This window comes from Terrapene carolina, unplaced genomic scaffold (genome assembly GCF_002925995.2).
Source record: "Terrapene carolina triunguis isolate 2854851 unplaced genomic scaffold, T_m_triunguis-2.0 Scaffold89, whole genome shotgun sequence".
NCBI lineage: Eukaryota > Metazoa > Chordata > Testudines > Emydidae > Terrapene > Terrapene triunguis.
This window is the reverse complement of record NW_020664440.1, coordinates 28,649,748-28,666,477: the sequence shown is the minus strand read 5'-3', so window position 1 is coordinate 28,666,477 and position 16,730 is coordinate 28,649,748. Positions and strand designations below refer to the sequence as shown.

General features: G+C 52.3%; 1 protein-coding gene across 4 annotated transcripts in view; it reads left to right on the top strand.

Moving 5' to 3' along the window:
* The window catches only part of PC (pyruvate carboxylase), a 236,947-nt gene that overhangs the window by 118,186 nt on the left and 102,031 nt on the right, over window positions 1-16,730 (top strand). For all 4 annotated transcript variants that reach the window (XM_024217764.3, XM_024217765.3, XM_024217763.3 and 1 more), the window contains one exon: window positions 9,859-9,977. In XM_024217764.3, coding sequence (XP_024073532.1) covers window positions 9,859-9,977 — 119 coding nt within the window. The remainder of the gene's footprint in view (window positions 1-9,858; window positions 9,978-16,730) is intronic.

The following is a 16,730-nucleotide window of genomic DNA, read 5'->3' as shown; positions in this document are numbered from 1 at the left end:
GAGTCAGGACTCATGGGGTCTATTCCCAGCTCAGGTGGTGAGGGGTGTGGGGTCTACAGGCTAGAAGACATAAAAAAGCAGATTTTTCCCTGTTATTCTGCATCTCATCAAGATCCCAAGTGTCATTTCCTGTTTGCGCTCTCCCCTCTCCCATCTAATTGAAGTAGGCAGCAAATGCCCCTAGTGGGCCACTGGAGCTTCCAAGCCTCCCGGCATGTGCCCCCACTCCCTCCTTGGCATAGCTATCTGGGTGACTCCTGCCTCATAGGTGCAGATGCAGTCGCAGTCGCTCGGCAGGATGCCTGGCACTAGGGGGCAGTGTTCGCCCAGCAGATGCACACAGTCTGTGGGTTCCATGCATCTCTGCCTGGGAGTGATGCATCTGAGCAACATCCAAAGCCCTGCTGGGTTATTTTCCTTCAGGGACAATGAATCGCAAATGACAAGATAAAATAACAGGCTGGGAATCAGGACTTACGAGTTGATGCTCCTGTTCTGTAAACGAGCTCCTGATTGTTATGGCCACACCAAACTAACGGAGCCACTTGGAACGCGGTGGATTGAGGTTGCTAAGAGCTCTAAAGGCGCCTGCCAATAATGGGCTCTGCACAGACTCTGAGGGGAATTAGGGGCCCTATTGTGCCAGGTGCTGCACAGACATGAATCAAGATCAGGGCCCCCATTGTGCTGGGCGCTGCACAGACCTGGACGGTGATCAGGGTGTAGCCAGTGGAGGCTACAAGGGCTTTCACTGTGCCCAGCACAGCTACAGTCTCAGATGAGGCCTCGAAACTACCAGACAGAGCACTGAGCAGACCCTGGCCTGTGTGGCATCATTGTCCTGGGCACAGAGCATGCTTGACGGAATCGGCTGAGAACTGCCTTTCCTGGCTCATGGGTTCTTCTTTGCGGCTTGATTAAAGCCCTCGAGGCTGCTCGCCCTGATTTCCTTTTGCCTCTCAGACTCCTTCACAATCGGGGCTCTGAAAACAGGCTTCTATTTACTCCTCATCATATTTAGCTTTTCAGCCAGTTCCTTCTAGTTCAGCCTCCTCCCTCCTTGCTAGTCAGCGAGAAGGATTTCAAGTTTCCTTCCCCGGTAGAGCCAGCCTTTTTCCTCTCTGCTCCCCCGGACAATAAAGCAACTGTGTTTGCCTGTCCTGGCCAAGATTGGGATCCCCAAGGTGCCTGCTGCTGCACAGACCCTGACTGGGAGCAGGGCCTCCATTGCACCTGACGCTGTGCAGACCCCGCCCGCGAGTGGGGCCCCAGCAGGAGCGCCGCCAGCTTTTTTGCCGTCCTAGGCGGCGGAAGGTCCCGCTCCCGAAATACTGCCGACGACCAGGGCGGCCGAAGATCCGGCCGCCGTGGTCGCCGCCCCCCAAATGTTAGCATCCTAGGCGACCACCTAGGTCACCTAATAGGTTGCGCCAGCCATGGGCCCCAGATACAGATACAATCCCTGCCCCAAATTGCTTACAGGCTAATTTAACTAAGAAGGGGTGGGGAACTGAGGCACAGAGAGGGGAAGGGACTTGGCCAAGGGCAATGGTAGAGTGGGAAATAGAACCCAGGAGTCCTGAGTGCTACATTCATTCAACCTGTCTAGATTGTGTCTCCATTGTGCCTGAATCTATGTATTCCTATGGCCCTTCTTTCGCAGAGAGGAGGCATGGCCCAGTGGTTAGATTATTAACCTAGGACTTGGGAGATTGGTTCAGTTCCCGGCTCTGCCATGGACTCCCTGGGCCACTCACTTTGTCTGGGGCTCTGTAAAACCGGGATAATAGCACTTCCCTTCCTTCAGCCTCAGCCAGGGATCTGTGCGGCACCCAGCCCAATGACACCATGATCTGTGTCATGTCTGTGCAGCACCCAGCACGATGGGGGGCCCCGATCATACAAAGCCGGGCCAGGAACAGTGTCTACATTGCTACATTTGCATCCGGAGCCAACCCAGCCCAACACTGAGGTGTCTCTGGCAGCGTTTGCAGAGCAGCAGGTTCAGTGGGGGATTCCTCTGGAAAGAGACATCAGAGGGAGCAAATGAGACGCCAGCCACAGAGCGGGGCCATTGATCAATCTCCTTTACGTTCCCAGATCCCCTTCCAACCCCAGCTGCTTTCACGTCTCCTTGGCTTCATTGCTCAGCCACTTCACTGTGCCCTCACTGCGGGCTAGCACAGCCACCATGCCCCATTAGGGTGCAGAGCTGGGTGCTCTGTGCAAATAAGGCAGTGCCCTGATTTGCATATTTGAATATACATCATCTCATTTGAATACATCCCTCCCCCAGCCTTTCTACCTGAAATAATAGGGAGCTTGGGAGCAGGCTCCCTGAATCAGGAGGCTCCTGGGTCTGATCCATGCGTGTGCAGTGCAGGGATGGCTGTCCCATCAGCTGGGTATGCAGTCTCAGGTGCAAGGGCTTCTGGGAGTGCAACCCAGCATTCCTGGTGCTGCTGCAAACTGCGGGGGGTCGTGCATGGCCTCATGTGCCCGCCACCTAAGGCAGGAAAGGACCGACATCACAAAGGCCTAAACTTGTCTCCTGCAACTCCAGCATTGGTGGGGTTATGGAAGCTTCCAGAGGCTCTGACTGAGATCGGGGGCCCCATCGTGCCAGGTGCTGCACAGACCCTGACTGCAATCAGTGGCCCTGTCTTGGTGGGTGCCACACAGACCCTGAGTGTGATTGGGGGCCCCGCTGGGCTGGGTGCCACACAGACACACCCTGAGTGACAGTCCCTGTCCTACAGAGCTCACAGTGTAAAGAGAGCGTGGAAGCAGAAACTGAGGTAAAGGGGCTCGGTCAAGTTCACCCAGTAAGTTTTGTGGCCCAGTTGGAAGAGAATCCAGGAATACAGGCTCCTAGCTGCCCCGTTGCTCTAACCACTAGCCCCCACGCCCCTCTCAGAAGTGGAGATAGGACCCAGGCGTTCTGACTGCCAGCCTGGCAGCCTTATCTAATGTCTATTCTGCATGTAGCTCCCCTGTCTTTTCTCCAGCTGCTGATGCGCAGGAAGCTCCACCCTTGCTGATCCCACTCTTAAACCCACTCAGTCGCCTCGTCGTGTGCTTTCATTTAATGATCAAAATGATATTTGATTAGGCTGCCTGTACTGCATTTTTTCTTAAATAGATAATTAAGAGATTATTTCCCCTCAAGTTCGTTAGCAGGTAATTTAAGCTACAGGAAACACAGATGCATTTCCATGTGGAGCATCTCTTTATAGGAATCAACAGACGATTGGGGTGTTGCTCATGTCTCGGGGTGGGGTGGAGAAGTCAAATCCTGGTGCTAGTTTAAAATAGAGGGAAGTAGGATGCTGCTGATCTCCACTGTTAGAGCACTGGGCTAGGAGTCAGGACTCCTGGGTTCTATTCCCAGCTGTAGGTGGGGAGTGGGGTCTAGTGGTTAGAGAAGCAGAGGTGGGAGTCAGGACTCCTGGGTTCTAGTCACACTCCTCTCCCAGAGCCAGGCATAGAACCCAGGAGTCCTGATTCTCAGCCTCTTTTTCTATAACTACCAATCTCTACTCCCGTCCCAAAACTGGGTCTAGAACTCTGGAGTCCGGAGTCTCACCATAGACAAAAGGGGGGGGGTGGGAAAACAAAGGCACCTAGCAGGGAAGGGACTTTCCCAAGGTCACACAGTAGGTCAGTGGCAGAGCCAGGAGTAGAAGCCAGCTCCTAGTCCAATGCCTGTGTCACTAGACCAATGTCTTTCTTAGCCAGGAACTCCTGTGATGCATGAGCCATGTTCATGTGGGGCTCTCCCTTCCCCAGATGCTCCCTCTCTGATCTTCAGCCACAGCAGGGGTAGAAAAACCTCCCCAGTCTGATGTGAGCCAGTGCCAGCAGGGAGCAGATTAAGGTGCTCTTTTTACACTGCGTTTACATCGCTGGGGGTGGGAGTGGCATTGGTAGCTCGGGGCAGTAAGAACAGATAGCTCGGCAAGGCCCCCGAGCATTGGCGTGTGACCCCGGCACATCGGAAAATAACCGCACGGTGGGGGGAAGTGATTCCGGTGTTCAGACTGGGAGGAGGCAGGTTGTGGAGCATGGTCGTAAACCAGACGTTGTCCGCACTTACCAGTGTCTTGGCCCAGCCGTCTGCGCTGGCACAGGGGCGTGGGACCATGCTCCTACCACAAAATAAGCCCCACCTACTCAAGACAGCAGAGTGAGCTCTGATTCACAGCGTTATAATAAATTTCTGGTACCGCCATGGGGCCCTGACGGAGATAGAGGTCCCCTTTGGGCCAGGTACTGCACAGACCCTGACTGAGATTGGGGCTCCCATAGTGCCAGGTGCTGCACAGACACAGTGAGAGACAGTCTCTGCCCCCGAGAGCTCACAGTCTAAATTGACAAAGGGTGGGCAGGTAAACTGAGGCACACAGAGGGGCGGGGACTTGCAGTAAATAAGTAGCAGAACTGGAAATAGAACCCAGGTGTCCTGCCCTCGTACACTGCTCACTCTAGCCCACTAGACCCCGCTCCCCTCCCCTAGCCAAGAATAGAACCCAGGAGTCCTGCTTCACAGCCACACTGCCTCTTTAAGGGGGAAAAATATCATTGCTGTCCATGCCTCTTAAAATTCAGGAGCCACCGAACAGTTAAAACATCTTTAATGAGCTCCATGCTTCATTATCCTCTTTACGGCTGTCTGGCACCCGCTCCCCCCTGCCCTGCGAAGATTGAAGTGCACAGTTAATCCATATTCTCTGGTCTGTGTTATTTAATTCCTGGCCTTGCACTGACCCCCCCTGGTTGCTCTGTTCAAGGATTTTCCCCACCCTAAGCTCCCCTTGAACTCCCAGCCGCCACAGCTTGCGGGCTCCCTGTTTAATTAGCAGGCGTGGGTTGGATCAGAGATGCTCTCTCTCTGATGTCCTAGGAGAAGGTCCCGATCCTGTCAGTCTAGCCCAAGGTCACCCCCAGGGCTGTGACAAGGCCAGGCAGATTTTGTTTCTGTAATTCATCGCCTGGGTCTTAAACAGTCCAGGGAATGGAAGAAAAAGAACCTGGGGGCCTGACGCCCAGCCTGACCTCCTGCTCTTACCACTAGACCCCTCTTGCCCCCCAGAGCTGGCGATAGAAGCCAGGTGTCCTGACTCTCAGTCTGGCACGCTGGCCACTCCTCCCTTGTTTTCCAAGCGCCGTCTCAGCGTTTGCCACTGCAGCGCAGCATCTGTTCAGCGGGACGCAGCGATGCTGCGGTTAGTCATGTTCCTCGACATGTCCCCTGCTCACACGCGTCGCCCGAGCTGCTGGTGCGTCTGCGAGAGACGGGCAGACACAACAGCCACGTCTTCTGTCCTCGCGTCACCTGGATCTCTCTCTCTCTCTCTCTCTCTCACACACACATACACACACACACACACACACTCTCTCTCTCTCTCTCTCTCAGGGAGAGTATTAGACTGGTGCTCAGGACTTCTTGATTTTGTCACCTGCTCTGGGAAGGGAGTGGGATCTAGTGGGGAGCAGGGGCTGGGAGCCAGAACATCTGTGTTCTATTCCTGCAGCTGGGAGGAGAAGGGGAGTCTAGATGCTGGAGCGGGTGGGCAGGAGTGAGGGCTTATGGATTCTGTCCTCTACTTTGGGAAGGGAATCTAGGGGTTAGAAAGAGGGGCTAGGAGTCAGGACTCCTGGGTTCAGTCCTCAGCTCTGGGAGAGGGATCACCGTGAAATTTCATATTTAAATAGCTGAAATCATGAAATTTACTATTTTAAAAATCCTATAACCATGAAATTGACCAAAATGGATTGTGAATTTGGCAGGGCTCTATCCATGAGGGAGCAGTCTGCGCTTGCCACCTGGCACCCTGCACCTCAGCTGAGACGAGGTTATCTCTGCTGCCCTTCAGTGGGATTTACCTTTAAACCTATTGCTGGGGGGTGGGGTTCTTGGTATTGCAATGTGATGATTACCCCACAGTCCCTCAGGGGAGCTTATGCCAGACACCTGGGTCCCCTGCAACCTCCTCTGCCCTGCTGCTGATCATAACCATGTGGAGGGCAGAGCGTGGGACCTCCTTCCCGGCCATTGCTGGGGGAGATGCCCTTGTCATGGGGCCTGTGTTCCATCCTCAGCTTTGTGAGGGAGAGGAGTAAGCGGAGTATGAACCGCTGCTGGCTTCAGGGCAGGGCTGCTCTCGTGTGTCTGGGCAGCGCCTGGCACAATGGGGCCCTGATCTTGGCCAGGGTCTGTGCAGCGCCCGGCACAATGGGGATCTCAGTTAGGTATTACCGTAAAACCGCTAAGAGGGCCCCAAAGAACTCAGTACCCCCTTCTCGTGGCATAGATAGTGGCAGCCTCGCTCCGTTCCAGTGGCTGGGTTCCCCAGAGAACGGCGTGTTTATTTCTGATTGAAGTGGGGAGGGATGAGGACTCTGCAGCGGTGCTTATTGCCAGGCTGAAATTACCCACTTATCCTAGGGCCCTTGGCTGAGAGCTCTGCTTCCATTATGGCTAGTTAATGTCTGTCCTGTAAGGAACCGTTCATCCAGAGAGGCAGGCCTGCTAACTTTGTCAGCGTTCCCGGAGAACCCTTTGTAACCTGAAGTGGAGAGGCAGGTTAGCTGATCCCACTGCGGCGTAGTGGCTGGAGCACTGCGCTGGCAGGGAAGAGATCTGAGTGCTAGGCCTGCCTCCCCCGCGTAGCTGATTCCCCTCCCACGCTTTGTCTAATTAGACTGCAGGTTCTTTGGGCCAGGGAGCTCTTCCCGCTGGCTGGCCCCCATCCCGCTCAGGGCCTTGGCTGGAACCCCCAGAGTAATGAACGGTGCGAAGCAGGGGGGTGATCGTCAGCACCTCTGGGCACAGGCTAAGCGGTGGAGACACGGCTGTGTATCTCTCTCCAAGGGGACCCAGGGTTGTGGGATTGCATGCAGTGGAAAGTGTCTCCTCCTGACCTTCTGGTGCGAGCCCCTCTCTCGTTTCACAAGGGGGCTCCTGGCACAGCACCTACCCCTTGAATGGCCTGCCAGCAGCTGCTAGGCATGTGCCAATCCTCCAGACTTCCCCTGTTACATTTTATCCAGACCTCCCTGGATTTAACAGAGCGTACCTCTGTCTGCACGTTGCCTGCTGGGATGGAGGACGCAGCAGCTGGCAGAGAAAGCACTGCAGTTGCTGCAGTCACACTAGACACCAGTGCTAGGGGGAAAGCGACACAGAGAGAGAAATTGTCTTTCCTTCCATCCCCCTCTGCTTGCAAAGCAACATTAACCCCTGTCCCAGTCGTGCCACAGGGATTCCGAGCTCTCCCTGGCAGCAGCCATGAATCTTTCATTACCTGGGATTCCTGGACAGATGCGGGGAAAGAAACGGTTCTTGCAAATAGCCTGGGTTCAGTCCAACGTGAATGCAAGCAACATGCGCTCCGCAGGGTGCGTTTGAGTCACATCGGATAAGGCAAAGGGAAGCTGAGCTGGGAAGAGGTTGAGAGGCCCAGGAACAGCACAGATCAGTGGGGGACAGGGGTTGCCGGGAATGGCTTTGAAAGCTGCGTCCTAGAGGAGGCGTGGGCCACTGGACAGAGGGTGAGGAGGATGGGGGGAGGGTTGGCGGGGGGGGGTATCAAAGGTAGGAGGGGGAGATTAGGAGGGGGGGATCTATGTGCCTGTGGTTTCACTGCAGCAAACACACATCCCCGGTGCCCAATGTTTGGCTCACCAGGGGTAGCTTAGTGGATACCAGAGTAATGGTCCCATCTACTTAATATCCGGCCCCCACTGCCAGCCCGGATCGGACCAATGGGCCCGTCTAGCACTTTCTGCTGCCCCGGATCAGCCCAGTGACCCATCTAGCCTGGTAGCCCGCATAGTTCCCCTGCACACGAGTAGGTCAGTGGGCCCAGCTCTGGCCGTATCCCCTCTCCAGCAGGGGCCAAGTCTCGCTGCTCCATAGGAAGATGCAAGAAATGCCCTTAATGGACAATGGACAGCAGGAAAGACGCTCAGCAGGAAGGCTGTGGCAGAGAGGATAGAGCACTGGGCTAGGGGTCAGGACACATGTGTTTTCTAATCCCAGCTCTGCTATTGACCTTCCCCTCTCTGCGCCTCGGTTCTCCAGCTAGGGTTGCCAACCCTCCTGGTTTCGCCGGGAGTCTCCCGGAATCGGGCTCCATCTCCCGGAGGCTACTGAAGCCAAACCGGGAGATTTTTGGCCACTAAAAGTCTGGCGGCACAGCAGGGCTAAGGCAGGCTCCCTGCCTACCCTGGCTCCATGCTGCTCCCAGAAGCGGCCAGCATGTCCCTGCAGCCCCTGGGGGGAACCAGCGGGTCTCCGCATGCTGCCCCCACCCCCAGCGCCAACTCAGTGGCCAATAGAACTGCGGCCAATGGGAGCTGCGGGGGGCAGCACGTGGAGCCACCTGGCCTCCCCCACCCCAGGGGCCACAGAGACGTGCCAGCTGCTTCCAGGAGCAGTGCGGGGCCAGGGAGCCTGGCTTAGCCATGCTGCGCTGTCGACTGGGAGCCGCCCGAGGTAAGCGCCGCCACCCCTCACCCCCTCCTGCACCCCAGCCCACTGCCCCAGCCCTGAGCCCCCTCCCAGAGCCAGCACCCCCTCCTGCACCCCAAACCTCTTCCTGCACCCTAACCCCCTACCCCAGCCCTGAGCCCCCTCCCACACCCAAACTCCCTCCCAGAGCCTGCACCCCGCATCTCCTCGTGCACCCCAAACCCCTGCCCCAGCCCAGTGAAAGTGAGTGAGCATGGAGGACAGTGAGCAACAGAGGGAGGGGGGATGGAATGAGCAGGGCGGAGTCTTGGAGAAGGGGTGGGGCAGGGGCAGGGCCTCAGGGAAGGGGTGGGGCAGGGGTGGGGCAAGGGTGTTTGCATTTGTGTGATTAGACAGTTGCTAACCCTATCTCCAGCCCACCCTTTGCCTGTTTGGACAGTAAGCTCTTTGGGGTAGGGATTGTGTCTCTGGGCAGCATCCAGCCCGATGGAGGAGCCCCTCCTCCCCCCGCTCTTCATCACAGGGTCTAGGCTGGATGGGGAGGCCCTGATTCCCAGCCAAGTTAATATGAGTAGTTCCAGCTTTTCCTCCTGTCCCAAACTCTGCTCAGCTGTTCCCAGGGATGAAAACCTGGCAGCCAGCAGTGTATGAATGTTACATTATGGCTAATCACGCAAGCTACATTAGTGTCACCTCCCGGCATCTGAAATCTCCCTGCGCAGCATCTTCTGGAGTCAAGTGCTTTGGTTGGGAGGGCTGGGATCTAATTAAGAGCTGTATCCTAACGATGTCTGATTGCACTCAACCAGGATTGGGCTGCGATCCAGCCAGCCAAGCCGCCCTGAGAAGGTGTCACATGCTAACCGCCAGGGACAGAATGAGGCCACGACAGCCACTCACCTGTCTGCTTGTTTGTCCCTGGGATGCCCTCCCTCACCCATCTCCTGGGGGTAGGATCCTCATCCCACTTGGCCGAGAGGGACCTTGCCACTTGCATCCCCAGAGGCAGTCTCCTTCCCCCACCAGAAGCAGCTGCAAGGGAAACAGAACCCAGGAGTCCTGACTCCCAGCCCTCCTCTGTCCACTTGACCCCAGTCCCTGCACAGAGCCAGGAATAAACCCAGGAGTCCTTACTTTCAGCGCCCCCCCCCCCGCTCTAACCACTAGACCCCACTCCCCTTCCAGCATCAAGGATAGATTCCTGGAGCCCGGAGTCCCAGTCACTCTGCTCTAACCACTAGACCAGAGTCAGGACTAGAACACAGCGGCGCTGTTTCCCAGTCCTGTGCGCTAACCCAGACCACGACCGCTCTGTATATATTTGCCACTGAGAGGCACAGTTAGAATGCTCAGACCCTCACGAACCCCTTATCTCCTTGCAGGTAGGATATGAAAATGCCGGCACCGTGGAGTTCCTGGTAGATAAACATGGCAAACACTACTTCATTGAGGTGAATTCCCGGCTTCAAGTGGAGCACACAGTGACAGAAGAGATCACAGAGTAAGTGACGCCTCTTGCGCCCCACTCTGCGGTGGTGGGGCACCTTCTTAGCCGTCTAAACAGAGGGATATGGAGTAGGAGCAGGGAGGTAGTATTAGCTCTGTATATGGCATCATCTGACACCTGCGAAATGGACTAAAAACTGGCTAACTCATTGATCTCCAGCGGGAGAACCATCATCAAATGGGGATATATCTAGTGGAGTCACACAGGGATTGATAGATAGGTAGACACTGAAGTGTGCATCATTAGGGTTCAGAGGTAACACCCAACAGAGATAATTATGGGTCAGTTCCCTCCTGTTGGAGCAATCATCTCAGGCTCTCTGCAGACTCAGGCTGCATCAGTGACACTCAGGGCAGCTCCCCCCTCTCAGAACGATTGGCTCAGGCTCTCTGCAGACTCAGGCTGGTGTTGCTGCATCAGTTACCCTACTGTCACATTTTGAAGGTTTTCTCTGGAATCATAAGCCAGGCTGACTTTTTTTTTTTTTTTTAACGAAAGCTGTGATTCTGGGGTGGTCATCCTGGCCCTCCTCTCTCACGTCTGCAGCAGGAGTATTTTATATACTACAACCTATGTACCCAGCAGCTCACTGTCAGGGCCAAGACCCATCTCCTGCCCCACACAGCTGATGATCCTTGCAAATAAGGTAGACACAAAGCCTTGGACGAGAAAGGTGGGCTGTGGAGGGGCTTGGTAGTTGGGGAGCGATTTGAAGTGGTGCAGGGGCACCTGGCAAATGCAGAGGGGCAAGGGGGCGTGCCAAGCCTAGGGGCATGGACCAGCCATTGGGAGGAGGGGATGAAAGGATGGAGGAGTGTGGGAATGTTGTGTGTGACATATGGGATGGAGCGGGGAAGAGGGTGCACTGAATCCAAACGCTGCTTGCTGCCCCATCTCAGACCAATAGGTCCATCTAGCTCAGCCTCCCATCCTGCCGTCCCAGATCAGACTAATGGGCCCAGCCAGTCAGGTATGCCCCAGAACCTGTCTCTTCTACTTTGGCACAGGGACGTCTTTCTGTTCTGTGTTTGTACAGCACCTGGCACAATGGGTCGTGGCCCATGACTGGGACTCCTAGTGCTAATGCAAGCCAAATTCCATCAGCATATAACCTATAGACTAGAATAGTCCTGCACCGTGGCTCGTAGCCTTGTGTGATATGCTCCGGAGAGCTGAGACCACATCTTGGTTGCTGTTGTATGAGCAGGCAGCTCAGCAGGTTGTTAAAGGTGGATGTCGCGTTTGCAGTTAGATGCAGACCAAGTCATTGGGCTGAACTCGCAGCATTCGCCTCCCCAAAGCCGGGGCACGTTTTCACGCACACAGCTTTAGACTCCGTGCTCCCCGCACTCCGCCTGGGAGGGGAAGAAGTAAATCCTTCCTCCCAGCTTGGCTGGTGTTTCAGCAGAGCTGCCACCAGCAACGTCAGAGGCTCTGAGGCTTGGGTGTTCCAAATTCACAAGTCAGATCATCTTGAAAATCATCAGGTTGGTGCAGAAAAAAATCAGAGATCCCCGGAAATATCACCGCACTGGCTTTAAAAATCACCACCTCGGCTTAAACATTATGAGCTTGGCTTAAAAAAAACACCAAGAAGGGTCTTTAAAATCAGGAAATTAGCTTAGGAAATAATGAGATTTTTGAACATTCATCTTGTTTTTTTAGTTTTCCTTCTGGTTTTGGAGCCCTTAATGTTAATCTTTTGCAGGTTTTCTCCCCCACTGCGAGGGTTAGAAAACTACTTCCGAAAAGAAAAAAAAAGTTGAGTTTCTCACATGTTCGTGACTCCAGGAGCTGGTGCTTTAAGGAAAGAACTAAATATCATGAGGCTCAAGAATGCTGGGTGCCTGAGTCGTGCTATGTGCTGAAATTGTGATTCACCTGGCGTACTGTTGTTGTTTATATAGAGGGTTTGGCCAAATTTGATTTGAATTTTTCATTGTTTATAGCGACAGATAATAGCGATGTTTATTTTAAAGCTTTTTACAATTTTTATTGATGGAAATGTTCCTAGTTGCAGGAAATTATGGGGAGGGTCACAGAATGGGGGAGTGAGACAATAATTATTGAATGACAGGAGACGCTGAGATTTAAAAAGTCAAAGCTTCCTAGCCGTTAAAACACAAATTGTCAACATCACATGTCCACAGAGACAAAGTACATCTCCTTAAATCAAACTTGAATACGTTTCCAAGCAACATTTTTCTTACACTGCCCGTCTGAGGCGAACTGAGGCAGCCGCCTCAGGTGCCAGACTGTGGGGGGGGGCGCCACTAGGACCCAGAGTGTAGAAAATTGTGTCTGCTGGTGGTGCATATGTATTCTCTCTGCTCTAGATGCACAAAGATGGTGGAGTGCTCTGCTGGAGGAAGGAGGGCACAAGAGACATAATAGGCAGGCAGGAGAAAATGTGAGAGGGAATAACAGAAAGCAGCAGGAGCTGCAGGGAGAGGGAGGAGGAGGAGCCTCTTATGTACCTCTCTAGCACCCCCAGGAGCCTGGACTGATTAACACCAGCTTCTCAGGGAGCTTCCTGTTTCCTGCTGCTTCCCTGAACCCACTTGAGGAGAACAGGCAGACAACTGAAGTAGTAGGAGCCAGTAAGGCCTTTAAGACACTGATATCTTCCCTCACTCAGGCCCTGCTACCAGCCTGCTTATTTGTCCCCTTCAACTGAGTGTTGAGAGCCACTAGAGCTGGCACAGAACAGCAGTCATGAGTGAAAGAAGAAAACGCCCCTCTAGGGCAGCATTCAGAAAAAGAAAGAAAGCAAAGGAAGCTTTTCTATCTAAGCAGGAAGGAGCTCTCCTGAGATACATAGACACAAATGTTCTCGGTGAGCCTTCCGGCCCCAGTGAGGATGTGAGTGGTGAGGAGATGCCTGATCTTCCAGTTAGTCAGAGTGCAGGTGACCTGGCAGCTACTGCAGCATCCATATCTCCATCTCAAATGGATGTAGCCATGCACATTCCTGAAGAAAAGTGTAGATCAGAGAAGAGTGTGGTGGAGGCGCAAGAAACAGCTGCTGCTGAGTTTAGTTCCTTAAGTCTAGATGATCCAGGACTGTGGGCCCACTTGAGCAGTAGCCTAAGGGAGTTCCTTGTACTGCATGGGCCATAGCAAGTGAAAAACTTCATGTTCCCCAAAGACAATGAAAATAGAAGTTTCCATCCAACACATTACTGGTGTGAAATCCCCAATGGTGACAAAGTGGAGAGGCCATGGCTTATGTACTCAAAAACCCAGAATGCTGCATACTGTTTTTGTTGCAAACTCTTCCAGTCTAATGTTCCAGTCACATTGGGTTCTACAGGAACAAAGGACTGGAAAAATCTGTTGTAACAGACCCAGACCAGTGGGGTACAGGAGTTTGGTAGAGGGCAAATATACTGGTCACTGGATGAGTAGTTTTCTGTTCCCTGAGTGACCAGAGAAGGGGCTGCACTAGAGTAATCAGGAACCTGCTAGAACCAGTTAAGGCAGGCGGGCTAATTAGGACACCTGGAGCCAATTCAGAAGAAGCTGCTAGAATCAATTAAGGCAGGCTAATCAGGGCACCTGGGTTTTAAAAGGAGCTCACTTCAGTTTGTGGTGCGAGTGTGAGGAGCTGGGAGCAAGAGGTGCAAGGAGCTGAGAGGGTGTGCTGCTGGAGGACTGAGGAACACAAGCGTTATCAGACACCAGGAGGAAGGTCCCGTGGTGAGAATAAGGAAGGTGTTTGGAAGAGGCCATGGGGAAGTAGCCCAAGGAGTTGTAGCTGTCATGCAGCTGTTACAGGAGGCACTATAGACAGCTGCAGTCCACAGGGCCCTGGGCTGGAACCCGGAGTAGAGGGCGGGCCCGGGTTTCCCCCAAACCTCCCAATTGACCTGGACTGTGGGTTCTCCCAGAGGGGAAGGTCTCTGGGCTGTTCCCCAACCCACATGGTGAATCTCTGAGGCAAGAAAATCTGCCAATAAGCGCAGAACCCACCAAGATAGAGGAGGAACTTTGTCACACTGGCTAGAAATCTGGCATGCCATGAGAAGGCAGCAAATCACCAGAGAGCATTCCATATGTGGAAAGAGCTTGAGATGAGACTAAGGTTAAAGGCCATCATAGATGATCAGCATCAAGAGAAGATTGCATCAGAGTCTCTTTACTGGCAAAATGTTCTGAAAAGGCTCATTGCCATTGTGAGAATGCTTGCTACCCAAACCTAGCACTGCGTGGCATTTCAGATCAGCTGTATGTGCCAAACAATGGAAACTTCCTTAAAATTGTGGAGCTGATGGCGGAGTTTGATGCTGTACTCCAGGAGCATCTAAGAAGAGTCACCACCCAAGAAATGTACACATACCACTACCTTGGAAAAACAATTCAAAATGAGATTATACAGTTACTGGCAACAAAAGTCAAACAGAAGATTGTGGCAGATCTGAAGTCAGCAAGATATTACTGTGTTATTCTGGACTGCACACCTGACATCAGCCATACGGAACAAATGACTTTAATGGTGCGTTTTGTAACAACAACAGAACCTAGTGAAAATGTCCCTGCAGTGGTGACTGACAGAGAGCATTTTCTAGAATTTATTGACATTGATGATACTACAGGAGCTGGTATGACAAATGTGCTTCTTAAAAAGCTGGAAGATACGGGAATTGCAATAGCTGACACGAGAGGCCAGGGCTACGATAATGGTGCCAACATGAGAGGAAAGAACAGAGGAGTGCAGACACGGATCCGAGAGTTAAACCATCGAGCTTTTTTTGTCCCATGCAGTTCTCATCCATTGAACTTGGTGGTCAGTGATGCAGCATCAGCATCTAGTGAGGCTGCTGAATTTTTTAATGTAATGAAAAGCATCTATGTCTTTTTCTCTGCATCAACTCTTCGATGGCAAATTTTGAAGCAACATCTGGGAACATCCTCTCTGACACTGAAACCACTGAGTGCCACACGATGGGAAAGTCGAGTGGAGGCGATAAAGCCTATCAAACACCAAATTGGGAAGATAGATGATGCCATAGTTGCCATTATGGAGGATTATGCTATGACAGGAACTATTTGTGGGAGAACAGTGGCAGAGGGAAATGGAATCACCAGAAACATACATAACTTCAAATTTCTGTGTGGCTTAGTGTTGTGGTAGGACATACTGTTTGAAATAAATGTTGTAAGCAGGAGACTCCAAGGTGTTGACCTTGATATATCTGGAGCAATGAAACAACTGGACAAAAGCAAAGTCATACCTACAGTCTTACCGGTCAGATGAGGGATTTCAAAACGTTCTGAAGAGTGCACAGAAGTTGGCAGAGGAACTTCACACTGAAGCTATTTTCCCACCCATTCAAGAATACAAGAGTCATCGAAGAAGACGACATTTTGATTACGAGGCACGGGATAATCCCATAAGAGACCCCACACAACAATTCAAAGTTGAATTCTTTAACCAGGTGCTAGATTGTGCAATACAGTCAGTTCAAGAATGTTTCATGCAGCTCAAGGAGCACAGCAGTATATTTGGGATGTTGTATGATATTCCAAAACCCCTCACTTTACCTGAAGACCTACACCAGCAATGCAGGGCACTAGAGACAGTGTTGACACATGATGGCATGCACGATATTGATGCGAGTGATTTAGGTGATGAACTGAAAGCCCTTTCAAGATACATTTCAGCAGGATCAATTCCAAAGGCTGTTCTGGAATATATGTGCACAAATAAGATGACCACCCTCTTTCCAAATGCTTTTGTTGCTCTGCGCATACTTCTAACATTTCCTGTAACAGCTGCCAGTGGAGAACGCAGCTTCTCCAAGCTGAAGTTAATAAAAACACATCTACACTCCACAATGACACAGGAGAGGCTGGTCGGTCTTGCAACCATCTCAATAAAGCATGAGTTGGCCCAGACTGTGGACCTTCAGGAAGCAGTTCAAATCTTTGCAACCAGGAAGGCACGGAAAGCACCACTTTGATTATTTGAACAGATAAAAATGGCAGTGTTTGCTATGCAGACAAGAAAAGTTATATTTGCAGTTCAGGCATTTGAAAGTTGTGTTGCTTAAAATTTTTGAACAAGGCATTTTAAGTTGTCAGTTCTCCTTTATTGTGGCAGGTATACCATGAGAGGAGTAGAACAGGAAGAAGGCAGAATTGAGACCATTCAAAGTTTTGGCCCAAGTGAGGGGACATGGGGGGCGTCATTTGAGCTCCCCGCCTCAGGTACCAAAATGTTGTGGGCCGGCCCTGCATCTGTACATTTTGACTGTTGTGTTTGGAAGTATTTTTGCATCGGTTTGTGTGTGTGGTGAAACCGATGTTTACCGACATTTACGGATTAAAAATCTCATCCTTTCAAGCCTATTTATATAATGGTAGCAATCCAAAGGCCCAACTGAGATCCCCCCCCTCCCATGTGCTCGGCACTGTACAGACCCCCCCGACCAAAATCGGGGCCCAGAACGCCGCACATATAATTGCTCAAAACCCATGCATAAATAATGAAATAAATAGTGAATGATAAATAATTACAGACTGGAGGAAGGATGCCCCAGTGGTTAGGACACTAGCTGAGGACTTGAGACACCAGGGTTCACTTCCTGCTCCACCACAAACAGGCAAGTCACTTAGCCTCTGGGTGCCTCGTTTTACCTATTGTACAACAGTGATCTCTGCTCTGCCCTGCCTACCCGGGGAGTCTTGGAGTCATTACTACTCATGAGGCGCTCAGACTGTGTAGCGATGGGGCCATGTAAGTGC